At 40.2% G+C, this 21,451-nt stretch overlaps 1 protein-coding gene across 2 annotated transcripts in view; it reads left to right on the top strand.

Moving 5' to 3' along the window:
* The window catches only part of LOC134224793 (ubiquitin-protein ligase E3A), a 35,258-nt gene extending 32,326 nt beyond the window's left edge, over positions 1–2,932 (top strand). For both annotated transcript variants that reach the window (XM_062704373.1, XM_062704374.1), the window contains exons 4-6: positions 347–1,240; positions 1,309–1,774; positions 2,075–2,932. In XM_062704373.1, the coding sequence (XP_062560357.1) occupies positions 347–1,240; positions 1,309–1,774; positions 2,075–2,271 (1,557 nt within the window). In that variant the 3' untranslated portion in view covers positions 2,272–2,932. The remainder of the gene's footprint in view (positions 1–346; positions 1,241–1,308; positions 1,775–2,074) is intronic.
* Positions 2,933–21,451: the final 18,519 nt, after the last annotated feature.

Consider the following 21,451-nt stretch of genomic DNA (forward strand, 5'->3'; position numbering starts at 1 on the left):
TAAGCCGTGCGGTAAGATGCGCGGCTACAAAGCAAGACCATGCTGAGGGTGGCTGGGTTCGATTCCCGGTGCCGGTCTAGGCAATTTTCGGTTTGGAAATTGTCTCGACTTCCCTGGGCATAAAAGTAGCATCGTGTTAGCCTCATGATTTACGAATGCAAAAATGGTAACTTGGCTTAGAAACCTCGCAGTTAATAACTGTGGAAGTGCTTAATGAACACTAAGCTGCGAGGCGGCTCTGTCCCAGTGAGGGGATGTAATGCCAATAAGAAGAAGAAGAAGATATAATACACAATAAAATGTATATATCATTATAGCTTCGGAACATCATAATCTATCTTTTCAGCTAGTATTCTACGCCAACATACTGGCCGGTGAGGTGGACCCCAAACATTACAGAGAGGCAGACTTGGGCGACATTGCGCCCCCAACGTATCTCTCTCTGATCCCGGAAGATGACGAACCTCCGCAGTACAACAACAAAGAGAAGAAAGCTAAACAGCAGAAACTGGAGGACCCGTTAGCGACCGAATTGGATGTGAATATTCTTGACTGTCGGAAACCCCACATACCGTATGAGGAATTCTACAACGAGCCCCTGTGCGACGTGATCGAAATGGATCACGACTATCTAAACTACAAAAACACTACCTCGGAGGGAGCCTTCTTTACGGATTCGACCAAAAAGTTCAGCTTCATGCTGTACTCCTTTGTCCTCACACCGGCTACGAAAACCTTAGCGCTGTACTACGACTCGCGGATCCGGATGTACTCGGAACGGCGACTAAGTTTCCTGCATCAGCAACTGGGCGGGGGACTGCAAAGTGTCAATCCTTTCTTGAAGTTAAAAATCCGACGGGATCACATCATTGACGACGCGCTGGTCGAGTTGGAAATGATTGCTATGTCCAATCCGAAGGATTTGAAGAAGCAGTTGGTCGTTGAATTTTCCGGGGAGCAGGGAATTGACGAGGGTGGTGTTTCGAAGGAGTTCTTCCAGTTGATCATTGAGGAAATTTTCAATCCGGACTACGGCATGTTCATCAACATTGAGGACACCAACATCGTGTGGTTCAACTCGACATCATTCGAGAATGAGGCCCAATTTACGCTGATCGGAATTGTGCTCGGATTGGCGATCTACAATAATATAATTCTGGCAGTGAACTTTCCCATGGTGGTATATCGGAAGCTGATGGGAATGAAAGGATCGTTTGTCGATCTACGGGACTGGAATCCTGTAAGTTTTATTTGGGTAGCTAGCTTTCGGTAGCTTTCGTACTAATGAATTGTTTTTTTACGAAACAGGTGCTGTTCAACAGTTTGAAATCCATGCTTGAACACCAGGAAAACGATATGGAAGAAGTGTTTATGCAAACTTTTAAAATTTGTTATAAAGACGTGTTCGGCAATAATCTGGATCACGAGCTGAAACCGGACGGCGACAAGATCTTCGTCAATCAGGATAACAAACATGAGTTTGTCGAACTCTATACGGACTTTTTGCTCAACCAGAGCATCGAAAAGCAGTTCAAAGCGTTCAAACGTGGCTTTCAGATGGTAACGGATGAGAGTCCACTGCACTTGCTGTTCCGACCAGAGGAGGTTGAGTTGATTGTGTGCGGCAGTAAGGAGTTCGACTTCAACGAACTGGAACAGTCGACGGAGTACGAGGGTGGATTCACGGCGGAGTCGCAGACGATCAAGGACTTTTGGGATATCGTACATGGGTTGTCTATGGAATCGAAACGCAAGCTTCTACAGTTTACTACCGGTAAGTGTTTGAATAGTATTATCCTGAACGTCATATGAACAAATGTTATTAGTTGAAACAAAATTTATTGTTGACCTTGTTAACAAAATACCTTCCGGATTAGTTACAAGTGTCCTCAATTGCGTTTGCAAATTGCGCTATAATTTTTTAAAACCACCTCCCTTACCTAAATTAATTTAGCCTAAAATTTGTTGATATAAGGAGGGCAGATAATCTTCTTCTTGCCTCAAAAAATGGAATACATATAAAAATATAACGTTTCTGAAACAATAGTTCATTATTGCAACATCATTCCTACAGGTTCTGATCGTGTACCAGTCGGTGGGCTTAGCCGACTGAAACTGGTAATCGCCAGAAACGGGCCGGATTGTGACCGACTACCGACCAGCCATACATGTTTTAATGTATTGCTCCTGCCGGAATACAGTACCCGGGAAAAACTCGAGGAACGCCTACTGAAAGCCATCAACTACTCCAAAGGATTCGGAATGTTATAATGGAAACAAAAAATCCAAAGACGAATACATTTGCAAAGCATGGTACAGGTAGAATTCGTCAAAAATAAACGAAGGTAGAATTGAAAAATACGCATCAGAAATCCCAACGTGAATTGTGAATGCTTTGATTTTTTTTATAACGGAATGTGAGACATTTAATTTGTTTTCCTTGAAGACGCATGCAAAGATTTTTTTATTGCTTTGTCGATCTCTTGAAAATGGTTTTTACTAAAGCCGACATATTGCTAAGGGAGCGTCCACAAATTACGTAACGCTTCGAGGGGGGAGGGGGGGTTAAGCGAAGTGTGACGATCCATACAAAATTTTCAGATGTTCCATACAAAAAGTGTGACATAGGGGGGAGGGGGGGTTGAAAATTCTCAATTTTTGCGTTACGTAATTAATGGATCTTCCCTAAGCGATTATATTTCAGCGGCGTAACCAGTGTAAAGTTGTTTTGGTTTAACGGTGGAATTTTTCCACTAGGTTGTCTTTTTTCCGAAAACACTGCGTTGCGTTTTATAAGTTTCATTTTGTGAGATCAGATCTTTCACTCTTAGTAAAGCACTTGTACTAACTTGATATTTTTTGTTTTATTTTTCCCAGAAAATAGACAAAACAATAAAATTGAAAGAATGTGCCCGAGCCATACGAAGAAAAATCGAGTTATTGTTTTAATTGTGAAAGAAAGTATATTCCCGGTGTGTAAGCTATTCATAACCCAAGACCTTATTACGAATTCCACATCACGGTGAAAAGAAGCAAATGTGAAGTGTAATGAGCTACCTCTGATTTGACATAGGATGTCAACAACCTGCAAAAATCCTGGAATTATCAGGAAATTTCTGACACAATCAATGTAACTTTCAAATAGGGTGGGCTGCAAAATGGTGGGTTGACATCCAGGAAGGTACGCCTGGAGCATCTGTTCACCAGGAGGTGCGGCTCAAACAGCGTCTACCTGGTACCCAGCGGCAGATCAACGAAATGCTGTATCGCGTCAGCTATACCTAATACTTGTGACACATATATGATACCAATATCACTGTACAGCATAACATCATATGTCTGTCACCCAAAATCACGCTTGTATCACGATAGCACGATGATTTCCGTACCCTGCCCTTCGACCGTTGTATTGTACGAAACAGAACATAATTTGTTGTTTGAAATGTCAAATACGTCGTTTGACATATGAAATAAAAACAAACATTTGCAAGCTGACTGAGTAAAAAGTGGGTTTGCGGCAATTCTAGATGATATTTTTCATAACATTGTCAAAATAATTATTCGTAAGCCCATTATTTACTACAATTATGCTCTGAAGATGACTTCCTATTAATTTTGCCAGTTCTTGGGTTGTTACCGGATCTACCGTCACTTTGCATGATATTCAATGGTTTGTAACTAATGGGGCGATCCCTGTCCAGCACCAATGAGACCCCCCTTATTCAATAGCCTCAGGGTCGGCGTACGCGCTTGATTATCGCGGCCAAGAAAATACAGGAAACTTCCACTTGAACACCAAAACCGGATTCTTCAAATTACACACAGGTACCTTTATTACTCCTTCGTATTCCCACTTCCTTAATCTACCTCCTACCTCACTTTTCTAACTCTTCGGTGGGGCCCCCCTTCACGTTCCGCTACTCCAACCGCTTCCTCTAACGTCGCTACCGGGTAGCTCCAATTATAGCCCGTATTGGACTGTCTCGGGGGGGGGGGGGGACACTACCTCGAGGTTTCGATGCTGGCTTGTCTCCTCGAACCCAGTCACGGAATGCCTGCAGCGTTGATGATATCCACAAAATGGCGGTGTCTGGACAGTTGTGCCACGGACGTACTAGAATGGCAAATCTGCCCAGAGCGTGTAGGGTCGAGCTTCGGACGCTAGCGGTCCACCGCTGCTTGGTTAATGGTTCCAAGAACACTCCACGGCCGAGTTCACGTAGACTGATGTGGGTGCACTAAGGTCTAGCCAAAAAAGGGGTCCTATTGGAGGGGGTCGATCGATGGTCAGGTTTAAACCATACCTGGATATTTCCTCCTATGTCGCGCAATTCACTTTTTCACAGATCTTCGACTTTAACTTCTTGGTTTAAATTTTCCGGATAGCTAATCGACTCACGTCTTTCTCTAGCAAAAGTTCTAGCTAATTGCCATTTAGCGATGGTGGTCGTTCGCGCGAAAAGGCTTGGCCTTGGGCTTGACCGTTACCTTTTTCCCTCATCACATTTTCGCCCTATTGCTGTCCCCATTACACCACCCACCATGGCCTCCCATGTCCTTGCGTACACCTGGTGTTGAGTAGCGGAACTATCCTATGCTGCTGATGTCGGCACAGTGGGTGTTGATTGGGTCAAGTTTCAATGGATCAATAACTTTCAAGGCATATACAACAAAAACCGAATACAAAAACCACGAAAATCTCAACAATCTTGGACAGATCAACACACCACTGGTTACAGGTTTGAGTTCTGTATCGTGTGATTTCGAACATTTTGTGCAAAGATTCCATGGGTTTTAATTGGAATGAGGTCTAGGGATTGGAAAGGATGCGGGATTTTTGATTTGCCATTAGTCAGCACCTACTTTTTAAATGGGAAGAATGTTTTGTACCGTTGTTTTGGACAAATTCAAAATTGTATCTATGACCCAATTGGACGGTGCTGGCTTTATCCTTCAAAATGTTTAAATGAATTAAACGATCAGTGCCGTTTGCACTGAAATCACCCCAAACCATAGAATAGAGTGATTAACGTCCGCAGAATTAATCGTCCTGCGGAATATTTGCAAGAACTCGCATATTTCTGCTAAAATACCAATACGAAGAATTGAAAAACTTTGACGTTTTCATATCGATGAATGAAGTGCTGACGCGAATTCACAATTTATTCAAAAAATATGGATAAATATTGTGTAATACTTATAAAAAACTATAGTGACAGTTTATGATTTCTATACATTTTGATGAAAAATATAGTTTTAGAAAGCAGTAGAATCAGTTTTCAAACAAGCTGTCAAACAGATACAACGGTGGAAAGAAAAGATGTGTGTCATCTTGTCACTGTACGCGTACAGCGTGATACGAAAATCATTGTGCGGAAATCATATATCTGTCGATAGTATAAGGTGACAGCCCCACCAGCGCGATGTAGGTAACACGACCAGAGCTGATAGCGATGAATACCGTTCAAAATAGTGACTTTAGTGACCAACGATGACGAAAAAGTGACCAAATAGTGACTTTAAATTGCAGAAAAAGTGACCAAATAGTGACTTTTGTATGAAGTTGGTAAAGAGCTACAAGTTGCATTAGCATTGTCACGGTATAATTCGTAAATTGCAAATTAAAGTTTTATTTTTGAAATCCTTATCTAGAATGCTATCAGAAATCAAGGAAAGACAAAAACAAACAAGAGTCCAGTGAGTGACACTCCCATAAGTACCACGGAGTTGGATATTGAGGATGGTATTAGTCATGTTAAGTAACACACCACGAGAAGGTATCTACCCGGCGTCTCGGGAACGGGTAGTGAGTTACAAGTTGGGTCACAACATTATGTTGATAATTACAACAACACTACTGTATAGAATGATATAAAATAATCTAATCTAGACGATAACATTTTTGGACTCACAAAGCTTATAAATCTTTTGTACGACCATTTGTTTGAAAAATATAAAGTTATTAAAATGATGAAGAGATTTTAAATATACGATTTTACCCGTTATTAAACTATGGTTGAATAACAAATTTAAATAAAGCTTCTGAGATTTTGAGCTCGACGTGGCATTCTGAGGAAAATTTTTGAAAATCCAATAAAACCATGGTCTCTAGAAATCCATAAACTTTAATAAACTTTAATTTCAAAATCTGTATTTTTTCTCAATGCTCATTGCATCAATCTAGCAGTGAAGCACGTGAAATATTACTGTCGGGGTCAGTTATTGATATTTTATAGAGCACCACTTGGCGTAAAAACGCTCCCTTTGTGAACTACAGCGTGCTTGCGACGAGTGGTGCCCACCTCTGGGTCCGCCAATCTTCAAGAATAAAATCTGTTGTGTGCTGTGTGCATGATCTTATGTTAATCTTCATTCTTTGATTATTACTTACTAAATTTTCCAAAAAGATGTACAGCAACAGTTCGCTAACTGGGCGCCTTTTAACTGGACTGTTTTTTAACTGGGCGTTCGCTAACTGGGCCAAAGCCCAGTTAAAAAGCAGTTATCCGTAATGCGTATGCTTCTTATGTATCGGTGTGTTCATCCAGGTCTCACTCTACCTTGAAAACGAAACATAATTTATGTGAGCTTTGTCGCTCCAAACTATGATTAATTAATTTTTTTTGCAAAACTATTTTTGCAAATTTCACTATATTGAAATAAAAATAAGTCGCGATTGCGTGAGGATGCATGAAATGTTTCTTGTGGAGTTTATTAAGGAAACTCCAATCTTTCCAACACTGACAATTTCATTGCTTGGACGGGTTTGGGACCCAATCGAAAGTTTTATTTTGTGAAACATATTATGCATAGTAAAACTGGCAGAAAAAAGCTTGCAATTACTATCATGATTAAAGATCAGCTGAAAACGGTTTTTGATTGAATCATGTTTAAAAACGTTTTACTTTCCCTCCTCATTGTTACCTATATTGATTTTTATCATGGAAATTATTATAATCCAAGAAAAACACGATTATACGTGAACATTTTTTCATGCATATTTGCGATTAAACTAACATCTACATTATGGTGATGTTTTGACAGGCAACATTGCTTACAAATAAATAATATTGTATCAAAAATTCTATGGCAAATTAGTATTACTAGTTGAAAGCAGTGATGGGAAATGTCAAAAAAATGTCATGGGGTTTTTATATCTGAGATTGTAAAAGGAGTATTAAATTGTGATATGTGCGAACGAGCTGAACACATGTTGGTTGCTTAGAGTTTCAAGTGGATCTGACCATCATTTATTATTCCGATCTCTCGCATCCTATGGATAGAGAAAACATCGCATAAAACCAATAGCATTCTCTGTATGTATTATTCGATTGAAAGAGTATATACAACAATTCTTCCCCTTTTAGGAAAATTATGTTTCCGTGTTCAAACATGGCATTAATCATCAAACTAACATCAGAAATGTTGTGGTACATAATTACAATTAAAGCAACAAAAGTTTTAATGAATTTAATATTGTAAAATTTGTTGTGGATTATATTTACTTTCTTTGGCATTCTAGTTCTTTTCGAATTTTCCCTTTGGAAACATTGGCTATTCATGCATATTGTTGCATCTTGTTGTCTTATCAGCTCATTCAATATCCAATCTACATCACTATGTCGGTAGCTTTCTCCTATGTGATATTCTATAACGCTCTTTCTATGTTTACCAATCGTCTCATATTTAAGGCAATTTAACCTCTCTGCATTATACACACATACACAATAAGACATTTGCCCTTTTCTCTCAAACGTAATAAATCTAATATAAATTCTCCTAATAAACTGTTGTCTCTAAAAAATATTCCTATTCCTTCTAACAAGTTACAAAATTCACACTTAGCATCTATGCTGGACTCATAATGTACAGAGATAATTTCAATAAATTTCATTATAACATGCTTGCAATTCGAGCCATAATCATCTAACCAATTTTGGTTCACTCGGCAGACAAAATAATGTATCCCATACAGGACCGGTCGTAGCATTCGCTTCCTCTGTTTACCTAAGAATTTCAATCAGATTTTGACTTGTAATGCACTACAGAATTGACGATCTATAATAATCTTGCGCCAAAATCTCTGTAAAATATTCAACTTAGCTTAGTCTGGGTACAAAGTGTTATAACACATAAATATTCTCCAATCTTTGGAATTTGTTTTTTTTTTGCAATTCACGCACACTGTACTGTAATAGAGAACTGCCTGACCATCGTCAGCATCATACTGGCCTTTACTATTTTTCTGTTTCTTTTTCATCACTCAGTCGTGCTAGCCAATCAGCTCCTTTACCATACAAATGGTCAGCTACTGTTTTTAAAAGTATTGTTGATAATCATGAAGGCATCACTAATGTCTCTTCTGTGGTAATGGATACTTTTGTTTAAAACTGTTTTTGTAAAATGGATTGTAAAGACTATTGAACAAGGGCTGTAATATTCTATTATCAATGGCTATTATAACTTTGAGTCACTGTAAAACGGTTAATTATTAAATAAATTATAGTTGAAAACACATAAATTATCTCAGGGAGAACACTCAACGCGCTTTAACTGCTTTACTGTTTACAGTAACTACGCGCCCTTTTCGTTAATTAACCACTCGCCCACGAAAAAAAAATATATGTATATTTGAATATGAAAATGTTTCTAGTGAATTTAATGTGGAAAACTTATCACTCCTAATATCGATATTCAATCACTTATTAGCAGATAAAACAAATAATCTGCACACGCGGTTATCCCTTTCGTCGCCACTTTTATATCTGAGATTGTAAAAGGAGTATTAAATTGTGATATGTGCGAACGAGCTGAACACATGTTGGTTGCTTAGAGTTTCAAGTGGATCTGACCATCATTTATTATTCCGATCTCTCGCATCCTATGGATAGAGAAAACATCGCATAAAACCAATAGCATTCTCTGTATGTATTATTCGATTGAAAGAGTATATACAACAGGGGTTGCTATTACTAATTTGCTAATAACTTTTTTCAAAAGTTATGTACAATTCGGATTTTTTTATTAACATGTAATGCTCAAAGGATCCTACAAGTTTGCCAAACAGGTCATTGTTCTAAATACACAGTATGAGGCACGATAACGAATTTAAAAAAATGTCACGGAATGTCATGACATTAATATCATTTGACACTAATTCGGCTCTCACGGCGCCAATTTCAGTTTTAGAGCAATGACCTATTAGAAAAAGTTTTAGTATCCTTTGAAGGCTTTATATTTATATAAAACATACGATTGTAAATTACCTGTGAAAATAGTTATTAACAAATTAGTCCCATGACATCGATATGACATTTCCCGTCAATGGGTTAGTGTACAAAAATAAAAAATAATTTGGAAATTGTAGAAAATGTTTTTGATTTTTGGCCAGGATTTTAGCTGAAATACTCCTCAGTGTGACGTTGAGAAACATCAAATCTGATTGTCATGTGATAAAACTGAGGCTGTCCACTATCTTGTCACCGGAGGGTATTAACGCTCACCAGCAGACGTGGTTCTGGTTCCAATATTCCTCATTTCTGTACTGTATACTCGAGGTCAGCCTTTCGCATTTTAACAAATTCCATTCGTGAAGAAAAAGATCATAGTTGACATGAATCGGAAATAACCTCACGATTTTCAAAAACACACTTTAGAATTTTTTTTTGGTACATATTTTCCAAATTTAATATATCGCTACCAGAACTACATTTGATTTGGCTTATAATAATAATAGGTACAATGATTTTCATTTTGAACTTCATTACAAGGAAATGCAAAAATAGTGACTTTAGTGACCATTTTCCGAAAAATAGTGACTTTAGTGACTTTTGGATGCAAATAGTGACTTTATGACTTGACTCAAAATAGTGACCAAGTCACTAAAAAGTGACTCGCTACCAGGCCTGCACGACTCCGGTAAGGTAGCTTACTGAAGCCTCTCAAATACCACGAAAAATTGAGATAGAAGAAAAAGAGAATGTTATTTTTGGCAACCGACCCGGCAACGAAATAAGGACTATGATTGGAAACTTGATACCTGGAATGTCAGGATCCTAAATGAACCTGGACGAGTGAGCCTTCTGGCTCGTGAACTGCAGAAGGTTGGAGTGAACGTGGCCGCTATTCAAGAAGTCCGATGCCCTAGATCCGGAGAACGTGAATTTCGAGCCGTAGACCCCACGACCAACACTGCATTCACGTATAACATCTATCACAACGGCGTCGGAAAAGCAGAGCATGGAGTTGGTTTCGTAGTGATGGGCAAGCAGATGAAGCGAGTGATGCGGTGGAAACCCATTAGAGAACGAATCTGTGTGTTGAGGATACGGGGCAAATTCTTCAATTACAGCCTAATTAACGTTTACGCACCGTCAAACGATAAATCCGACGACGCGAAGGACATGTTTTATGAATGTCTTGATAAAGCCTATGCTGCCCCTTAGAGTGGCCCAGCCTTATATGGGAAGAAAAAAAAAGTGGTCGAATTCTACGGGGCACCCTCCAAGATTGTGCCTTTGTGTAAGAAAATCAATCTCTGAAAATTTCAGCTCAATCGCTTGTTGCATAAGCTGGCGCAATTGATTTTAAGTTTGTATGGTGGTTTCAGCCAAAATGCATAGGAAAATACACCTCCGCCACTCTTTTGTTCAAGAAATTGGTTCGGTATGCCCGATTGAGCTCAGAATTGCAACAAAGGCAGTTAATATGTTCAAGATCAATTCCACAGAACATTATACAATGATTACATGACTGTTTATAAAGTTTTCCACTAGGTTGGCGTATGTATGTTCTGTGGAATTGCTCTTTAACACATCAACTGCCTTCGTTGCAATTCTGAGCTCAATCAGGCATACTGAAGCAATTTCCTGAACAAAAGAGTGGCGGAGGTGTATTTTCCTATGCATTTTGGCTGAAACCACCATACAAACTTAAAATCAATTGCGCCAGCTTTCAGAGATTGATTTTCTTACCCAAAGGCACAATCTTGGAGGGTGCCCCGTAGAATTCAACCACTTTTTGTTTCCTGGACCAGTCTACTGCCCCTATTCGCATAAGCGTCCTATGTCAATTTTTTTCAACTTGAGAAATACGTCCTTGAATTTTTCAAACTCGTTTTACTACATGTAGAAATTTAAAAAAAATCTAATAAATCGAAAAAGCCAGCAATCTTTCTGAAAATTTGGAATAAATATTCTTCATCTGTATACATTGTTATGAAACAGAATGTGGAATGTGACTGTTATGCGAATAAATAGAAAGATGGGACAACACAAGTGGGTTTTGATTTTCAATTTTCTACAACAAAGCCTATTATTTTATCAGTTTTTCTTAAGGATGAGTTCATTTTAAGCTTATTTCTGAAAGAGAATCAAAATAGTCTAAAATCGACATGGGACTCTTATGAAAATCGCGGCAGTATGGAGAGTGCCCAAAGCATGACGTTAAAATTGTTATCGGAGACGCTAACGCTCAGGTCGGTAGAGAGGACTTTTTCCGTCCCATAATTGGTAGGGAGAGCCTTCACTCCGCTACCAATGACATACGGCTAGTAAATTTCGCTGCTGCCAGAGGGATGGCCATCAGTAGCACCTACTTTGCACGAAAGAATATCCGAAAGCACACCTGGAGACACCCAAATGGTAAAACTTGCAACCAGATAGACCATGTTCTGGTGGATGGGCGCCATTTCTCGGATGTTATCGATGTGCGGACATTCAGAGGTCCGCACATTGACTCTGATCACTACCTCGTTGTCAGTAAAATTCGATCACGGTTGTCAACTGTATCGAACGAAAGATCACAGCGAACGATGCGTTACAATATCCAGCGGTTGTTGGCGGAAAGAGTATCGGCTGAGTACCGCCAGAAGGTCGACGAATGGATAAGTGCAATCAACGTTAGCTACAACAACGATCTAAGGGAGTCGATCCATGGAGCGGTGAGCACAACAGCACGAGAAGTGTTAGGCATTGCACAGAGGCGACCCAGGACGGGTTGGTTCAATGTGGAGTGTCAGAGAGTGACAGACGAGAAGAACGTTGTCAGAAGCCGAATGTTGGTTTCGGGTACCCGATCGAATAGAGATCGGTAAAAGGAAGCAAGAACAGCCGAAAAACGAACCCACGGCAGAAAGAAGAAAGAATATGAAGAACAAGCGATTAGCGAGGCGCAGGAAAAAATGGAGCAGAACGATACGCGGAGGTTCTATGAGTCTATGTGGTCTGTGAGGTTCAATGGCGTGCGGAGAAAGACAGCGCCATCTCCCGTCATGTGCAACGACCAAGAAGGGAATTTGCTGACAGATAAAACCGAAGTGGCTGCCAGGTGGATGCAACACTTCGAGACATTGTTGAATAGTGGAAGTTACTGTGCATCGGTGAACAGAATAAATATTAGCGACGATGGACAAGCTGTGGAGTCGCCTACACTAGATGAGGTTAAACAAGCTGTTAAGGTCACTCCTGACGGAATCCAAGTTTCAAAGTGCTCGCGTTTTCGGAAGCACACCACTCGATACGGAAGCAATGCGTAACTGTCATTTTTATTATTTTAAGCATGCTGCGACGAAGCAAAGCTAAATCAACAAAAATGACAGTTGTGCGTCGCTTCCGTATCGAGAGGTGTGTCCCCGAAAACGCGAGCACTTTGAAATTTGGATTTCGTGAGGAGTGACCTTAAAGAGGTGAAAAACAATAAGCCTGCGGGGAAGGACCAGCTCCCGACTGAACTTTTCAAACACGGCAGTGAGCAGCTTTAAGAAGTTCTGCACCATATTATCATATGGACATATCACAACATATGGGAAGACGAGGAAATGCCTGCTAGCTGGTTGGACAGCCTCATTTGCCCTCTCTTTAAGAAAGGACACAGACTGGAGTGCGCCAATTACCGAGGAATAACCCTCCTTAATTCGGCGTACAAGATTATGTCCCGTATTCTGTTCAACAGATTAAGGTCTGAGGGAAGCTCTCTCGCGGTAGAGCGCTATTTTCGTACTAAAATGTCTATAACTCGGAACTGGGAACGAATTTCGCTTATCCCAACTGACAATCTCTTTGAAATTTATCAAGGAATCTTCCTACAAAATTTCATGGACCTACTATTTCGCAAATTTGAATTAAGCTCTAAATACTTAACAATTGTACAACTGAAATTTTCGCTTCTCAGTAGCTCTCTCCGATGATTTGAGGCAAAAAGAAACCGAATTTCGCAAAACCCAATTGACAAAAGTTTTGAATTGTTCCAACGATCATTTTGATGTAATAAAAATTATATGTCACCACAATAAATTTTGCAGGAAGATCTTTTTACTTCAACCAAGTTTTTTAAATTCCTTACAAAAGTTACCATTTCGGGAGAGCAGCCAACAGCATATTTTCTTGTGGCGCACGGCAGGAAAGGAGCGATGAGAGCGATAGAAAGTACGTCAACTTAGTATCTAGCGTGATACTAGAAAAAAAGCGTATTCTTATTTGTGAACACGAAGATACCAAATATATAAATTGAAATAAAATGTAGGAATGAGATGAGATAAACAATTGAAAATAAATAAGACAAATTAGACAAATCAAACAAATAAGCCAAATTAAACAAATAAGACAAATAAGACAAATAAAGCAAATAAGACAAATTCCTTCGGAAGATCCTCCAGGAATTCCTTCGAAAGTTCCTCCTGGAATTCCTAAGGAAGTTCCTCCAGGAATTCCTAAAGAAGTTCCTCCAGGAATTTCTCCGGAAGTTTATCCAGAAATTCTTTCGGAAGTTCCTCCAGGAATTCATTCGGAAGTTCTTCCAGGAATTCCTAAGGAAGTTCCTCCAGGAATTCCTTCGGAATGTTCTTCCAGGAATTCCTTCGGAAGTTCCTCCAGGAATTCATTCGGAAGTTCTTCCAGGAATTCCTTCGGAAGTTCCTCCAGGAATTCCTTCGGAAGTTCCTCCAGGAATTCCTTCGGAAGTTCTTCCAGGAATTCCTTCGGAAGTTCCTCCAGGAATTCCTCGGAAGTTCCTCCAGGAATTCCTCGGAAGTTCCTCCAGGAATTCCTCGGAAGTTCCTCCAGGAATTCCTCGGAAGTTCCTCCAGGAATTCCTCGGAAGTTCCTCCAGGAATTCCTCCGAAGTTCCTTCAGAAATTCCTCAAGAAAAACCTACAGGAATTCTTTCGGAAGTTCCTCCAGGAATTCCTTCGCAAGTTCGTCCAGGAATTCCTTCGGAAGTTCCTCCAGGAATTCCTTCGAAAGTTCCTGTGGGAAATTCCTCCGAAAGTTTCTGTGGGAAATGCCTCCGGAAGGTCCCCCGGGAATTCCTCCGGAAGTTCCCCCGGGAATTCCTCCGGAAGTTTCCCCGGGAATTCCTCCGGAAGTTCCTCCGGGAATTCCTTCCGGAACTTCCGAACTTCCGAAGGAATTCCTGGAGGAACATCCGAAGGAATTCCTGGAGGAATTTCCGGAGGAATTCCTGGAGGAACTTCCGAAGGAATTCCTGGAGGAACTTTCGATGGAATTCCTGGAGGAACTTCCGAAGGAATTCCTGGAGGAACTTCCGAAGGAATTCCTGGAGGAACTTCCGAAGGAATTCCTGGAGGAACTTCCGAAGGAATTCCTGGAGGAACTTCCGAAGGAATTCCTGGAAGAATTTCCGGAAGAATTCCTGGAGGAACTTCAGAAGGAATTCCTGGAGGAACATCCGATGGCATTCCTGGAGGAACATCCGATGGAATTCCTGGAGGAACTTCCGATGGAATTCCTGGAGGAACTTTCTAAGGAATTCCTGGAGGAACTTCCTAAGGAATTCCTGGAGGAACTTCCGAAGGAATTCCTGGAGGAACTTCCGAAGGAATTCCTGGAGGAACTTCCGAAGGAATTCCTGGAGGAACTTCCGAAGGAATTCCTGGAGGAACTTCCGAAGGAATTCCTGGAGGAACTTCCGAAGGAATTCCTGGAGGAACTTCCGAAGGAATTCCTGGAGGAACTTCGAAGGAATTCCTGGAGGAACTTCGAAGGAATTCCTGGAGGAACTTCCGAAGGAATTCCTGGAGGAACTTCCGAAGGAATTCCTGGAGGAACTTCCGAAGGAATTCCTGGAGGAACTTCCGAAGGAATTCCTGGAGGAACTTCCGAAGGAATTCCTGGAGGAACTTCCGAAGGAATTCCTGGAGGAACATCCGAAGGAATTCCTGGAGGAACTTCCGAAGGAATTCCTGGAGGAACTTCCGAAGGAATTCCTGGAGGAACTTCCGAATGAATTTCTGGAGAAACTTCCGAAGGAATTCCTGGAGGAACTTACGAAAGAATTCCTGGAAAAACTTCTGAAGGAATTCCTGGAGGAACTTCCGAAGACAATTACTGGAGGAACTTCCAAATATTTGCTGGAGGAACTTCCGAAGAATTCCTTTAGGAACTTACTTTATTTTTCTTCTTAGTCTTATCTATCTTATTTGTATTATTTGTCTTACTTACACCAGCACCCCTGTTATCACCCAAACACTTTTCAAACCTTGTGTGAAAACCTTGTACAGAAATCCTCTCACGATATTTTCTAATGTTGTTCTAGAAACGGCTCATGTTTTCATTTTCCAAAACCAGCTGGAGTTTGTTTATTTTGATTTCCTCATTGCGTGATTGGTCGGCGCTGCTGCTGTTCTCTCGCCGAACCACTGCATGAGTGATACATTTCTTCCCCATTGTTGCCAATTCCTTTTGTTCTCCGTTTACGGCAAATTCTCAAGAAATTGTAAACTGCATTATGATGAAATAATTTTGGCGACACTGACAGCGTCATTCTGGCGGGCTGAATTGGGGAATTTTCTCTCTCAGAGAGTGCTACCACGTGCTTTTTTAACGGAAAACCCTTCCCTCAGACCTTAAGACCGCTTGAAGAGTCCTTCGTCGGCGAATACCAAGCAAGTTTTCGTGAGGGCCGATCAACGACGGATTAGATGTTTACCCTGAGACAAATCCTTGATAAATTCCGGAAGTACAACTTGTAGACATATGTTACGGTTGGTTTTATTTTGTTCGAATAGATGTGAATCTTCGATCGAGTCTATATCGTTTGTGCTATATTGTGTCTGTTTTATTTGTTGTTTCTGTGTCTGGACCCAAGATGAAATCCTGAAAGTAGGCAATAAAATGTTTAGTTGTGATTTCTCCCAAGTTTGTTCCAGACACAGACATCGAATCGTTGATGCCAAATGGCATTAATTGATTCGAGGTGCCCAAATAGGATAAGAATCCCAAACAAAGGCTCAGCTATGAATACAGAAAACTAATTGCTGTAGACAAAAAATGCAAAACGCAATAAAACACAGTTGCGGGATTTGATTGATGGGCCAAAATTTTTAAGGAAACCTCGTCATTTCCCGTAGTGGGCACCACCTAGCCGCCTCTCAGGGCACCAAGAGAGAACGTGCATTATTTTAATTTGTTATTTGTTGTGTTATTTATTTTTGTATGTTTGTAAAACTGTTTATTGTAATACACATCATATGTTTAATGATTCAACGATTCAGTGAAACGGAATGAATTATGGCAAATTATGCTTGAACATGGTTTTCCGGCGAAACTGATACGGCTGATTCGTAAAACGTTGGACGGATCGAAGTCACATGGCTGGTAGCGATAAATGCCGTTCAAAATAGTGACTTAGTGACCAACGATGACGAAAAAAGTGACCAAATAGTGACTTTCAGAAGCAGAAAAAGTGACCAAATAGTGACTTTTGTATGAGCTGAGGTGCATTTGTATTGTCACTGTTTAACTCGTAGTAGATCGGAGACTAGGGATATCATGTTTTTTCAAATCCTTAATAGAATGCTATCAGAAATCGAGGAAAGACAAAAATTACAAAAGCATGAGAATTATTACTGCTGGCCGTGTGCATCTTCACCGTAACTAGGGAGAGGATGGATCTTAGCAGGGGGCAACCGACTTGGCGATACCATAAATACCACGAAGTTGGATATTGAGGAAGGTATAAGTTAGGACATCCAGCAGGCTAGCAATATGACCATCTTCTTCTTCTTGGCATTACATCCCCACACTGGGACAGAGCCGCCTCGCAGCTTAGTGTTCATTAAGCACTTCCGCAGTTATTAACTGCGAGGTTTCTAAGCCAAGTTACCATTTTTGCATTCGTATATCATGAGGCTAACACGATGATACTTTTATGCCCAGGGAAGTCGAGACAATTTTCAATTCGAAAATTGTCTATACTGGCACCGGGAATCGAACCCAGCCACCCTCAGCATGGTCTTGCTTTGTAGCAGCGCGTCTTACCGCACGGCTAAGGAGGGCCCCAATATGACCATGGTAAACCTTATTCCGTAACACACCACGTAATGGTATTTAGCCAGCGTCACGGGTAAAGCAAGTTCTACAGCATTGTGGTAATGAAGTTTAACATGAGCTCGAAGTTTTTCGTGAAACTGCAGTTTGTGTATGAAAAAGGCAGAATGAAAGATAACAATATTTACGCTGTCTTTTATTACCGTTCAAAAAATACTGTCTCGTCAAAATATATTCCCAAAAGTTTCACCATATATAGATGATTCAGCCAGCTGCAAGACAGTGTGAAAGAGTGCTAGAGTGAAGCCCAATCCAAAAGGCTTTCGCTAATTTTTATGTAGTTAGACGTGTGAACATTCGTTTGGGACACTGTGAAAAATTAGCACGGTTCTTCGGTAAAAAAGCAATAAAATCACATAAAAAGATCTAATCAATTACTAGACAGAGTATTATTTGAAATCACGAACTTTATGAATCTTTATTACGACAAATTGTTAAAAAAAATTTTGATAACATTTTTAAAATAGGATTTTTAATAATTAAAAATAACATTTTTAATCGTAATAAATTTAATTACATACATAGTGGCGTGGGGCGTCATGGTCCTTTTTTTTTAAATCAATGGTTTTTCGAAGCCATTCTGGGTCCTGAACAACTGGGGACCGATAGGTTGCTTCCTCGCTTTCCGCATTGCGTTTGAAGTTTGTATGGAAATTAGTATGGGAGAACGTAAATTTTTGCATTTCTACTACTAGAGGCTTCAGTTCATCGTAAACCAAGTGGCACATTACGTTAAAGTATAACCCAAAGGATGCCGAAAAACTTTGCTAAAGAAGGCACGTTGCTGGAACGTCCACGAAAAAAGTTATGACGCTTCGAAGATTGAGTGTTCAAACCATATGCAAAAAATCATTCATTCTGCCAGCACTGCCGAACTACGTGGAGCAATAATTTAACTGAGTGTTATTTCAAAATTATTCATTTTATAGGACTTTGTAGCTAATGGAAGATTTTCGGAATGATTTCACAAAGTAAAAATTCCGACTAGAAGGAAAATGGGTTTTGCCCTCTGACAATTACAGGTTGGCCGGTATTGCTGGCAGAAACATTGATTTCTTGCATATGGTTTAAACAATCAATTTTAAAAACGAAATAACATTTTTTGTAGACCTTCCAGCTGCGTACCTTCTTCGGCGGCAAAGTCTCTCGGCATCTTCCAGGCTATATGCCAATGTATTGAGTCACGTGATTGATGATAAATCGAAGCCGCTAAGAGCAAAAATGCAAAAAAGTACATTTTCCCATACTAATCTCCATGTAAATTTAAAACGTGATGCGGCATGCGAGGTCGCAACCAATCGAGCCTATACCCTGCACAGTTGATTGGGGTCCCAAAACGATTCAGAAAAACCTTGATCTCACTTGATCGGACGCAGTTTGCGTTTTCCCATACAACTGCGCCCCACTCTAATACATAGTCTCTTTACCATTTGATTTTTTGAGAACCTTGATCTCGTTTTTATCAAAAACATTAACCAGAACTCATATAACATGAATTTTGCCACACCTAAGTTTCCTAAGTTTCAAGTTTCGTAAAATGTGATCCAAAATCTTGAATTTGATGCAGAAATTGCTTTGGAAAACTCAGATTTTTTTTCAGAAACTTCTGCGGTTTTTTTTTGTGGAAAACCTTGTGGAAATTTCTAGGATTTTTTTTTCAGAAATTTTGCGGAAAATGTGAGGATTTTTTTTCAGAAATTGTGCGGAAAATTCTTGTGAAATCTTTCTCCTGGAGTTCAAACGGAAATTCCAACAGAAATCCGATGGCGAATATCAGCACAAAAACTTCCGGAAATTCTTTCATACCATAAATTCAAGGCAGAATATTTTGTACACATTCCTGCTGTCTTTCAGGAATTTCCGCGGGATCCGCACGTAAATTATTGTAAAAACTTCTCCGCGAATCCCTAAAAAAATCTTCTTCAAATACAAGCGGATTTTTTCATGAATTTCGGTAGAAATCTTTTTGGGAATTCCTGTAGATATTGTTTGGTGAATTCCTAAGTAAAACCTTCCGAAAATCATTTACCAAATTCAAGGCGAAATTTTTACGGAATTTTACACAAAGATTTTGCGGTCATCGCTACAGAAATTACAGTGAAAGTTCCTCCAAGAGAAACAAAGTTAGGAAGCTTTTTATAACGAAGGTGGATTTTTCTTCAGATACAGGCAACTTACCCTACTTAGGAAGTAGTGCGCTGGATTCGCCTAATAATGCGCTAAACAACACATCAATTAATTTGACAGATAAAACTTCAGAAGAAAGTTCGGTTCGGAAGTCCCGACTTCCGAATTCTAATGTGGTGCTACGACAATATCATGCTGTTATGTTCGTCGTAGAGGGGTTAATCAATCAGAAACTAAGCAATATCTCGGAATTATGTCAAAATTGACGTGACAAAAATGGATATTCAGAAACGATGAAAAATGATAACAAGTGAAGTTCTTACCCTTATAATGCTTGTTAAACGAGTGCTCAAGAGTATAATTCATTCAATAATGGCTATATCTATAGCTATATAACAATGGAAATATCCAAAAAAATTGGGTAAGTATAGACATCAAATGTGGAGTTCCTTCTCAACGACATTTTGCTATCGAAAACAAAATCCTACGCTCCTTATTTATTAAATTTTCACCCAAAACTAAATCCGCGCGAATCCTCAAAACCGTTATGTAAATCCACATCAAATCCGCAAAAACAGCAAAAACCGCGAAATCCGCGTATGTAGTCGTAACAATCCTGCGCTTTATAAACGGAGTTGCCTAAACGTAAGCCCAAGCTTTGCTGTGTGGTCTGCATGCAGGCCTCTCGATCCCGAAGTCCATGGTTCGAACCCATTCTGCCTTTCATAAGACGGCCTTGGAGCAATTTCTTAAACTTTATATATTTTGCTAACAGATTTGCATTTGATTTGGTTGATGATAATGGTAGGTACAAATGATTTTTATTTTGAACTTTTTTTTGCAAACGGTGGTGCAAAAATAGTGACTTTAGTGACCATTTTTCGAAAAATAGTGACTTTAGTGACTTTTGGATGCAAATAGTGACTTTTTAGTGACCAGGCTCAAAATAGTGACCAAGTCACTAAAAAGTGACTAGCTACCAGTCCTGAAGTCAAGTGTGAGAGTTGCGGATGAAATATCGAGGTCATTTGTTACCTTAGATGGATTAAAGCAGGGTGATGCACTCTCGAATCTACTGTTCAAAATAGCGCTCGAGGTAGCGATTAGGAGAGCTGGTGTGCAAAGAAACGGTACCATTATCACAAGATCGCATATGCTCCTGGGATTTGCGGACGATATCGATATCGGGATTGATCGCCGTGCCGTGGAAGAGGCTTTTGTGCCTTTTAAGAGGACTCACGATCAATACCAGAAAAACGAAGTACATGGTCGCTGGCAATCAACACGGGTTCATTAGTGGTGGTGGCGTATTGCAGCTGCAAATAGGGCTTATTACGGACTTCGTAACCAGCTTAAGTCCCGTAGTCTGCAAACGAAAACAAAACTCGCGCTGTATACTACATACTCTGATTCTTCCGGTGGCTTTATACGGCCATGAAACATGGACGTTAAAGGATGCTGATCGGAGAGCTTTCGGAGTGTTTGAGCGTAAGGTGCTGCCGACTATACTCGGCGGTATCTGGCGGCGTTGCATGAATCACGAGTTGTACCAGGTGTATAAAGGGCTGGATATTATTAAGCTTATTAAACACGGCAGACTATGGTGGGCTGGTCCGTTGTGCGTATGCCGGAAGAACGTCAAGCGAAGATAATATTTAGTAGAGAACCCGGAAGAAGCCGCAGGCTTCGTGGAAGGCCGCGCACACGATGGCTTTTTGCAGTTGAAGAGGACCTGGGGGCGTTCATTGTTCAGGGCGACTGGAAGCGATTGGCCCAGGATCGAGTCCAGTGGAGTCCATTCGGGGTAGGTTCATCGAAGAGCTGTAGCCCATCAAGTAAGTAAGGTGTATCAATCGTCGCCATACTTAAGAACAACTATTTTTTAGGCTGTCAGCCTTCTTTTGCATTCATCGGTCGTGTTTACTTCAATTTTCTTGCATCTATTCGTAACCTGTGGAAAATGTGTGGTGCAAGGAAGA

This window comes from Armigeres subalbatus, chromosome 3 (genome assembly GCF_024139115.2).
Source record: "Armigeres subalbatus isolate Guangzhou_Male chromosome 3, GZ_Asu_2, whole genome shotgun sequence".
Classification (NCBI taxonomy): domain Eukaryota; kingdom Metazoa; phylum Arthropoda; class Insecta; order Diptera; family Culicidae; genus Armigeres; species Armigeres subalbatus.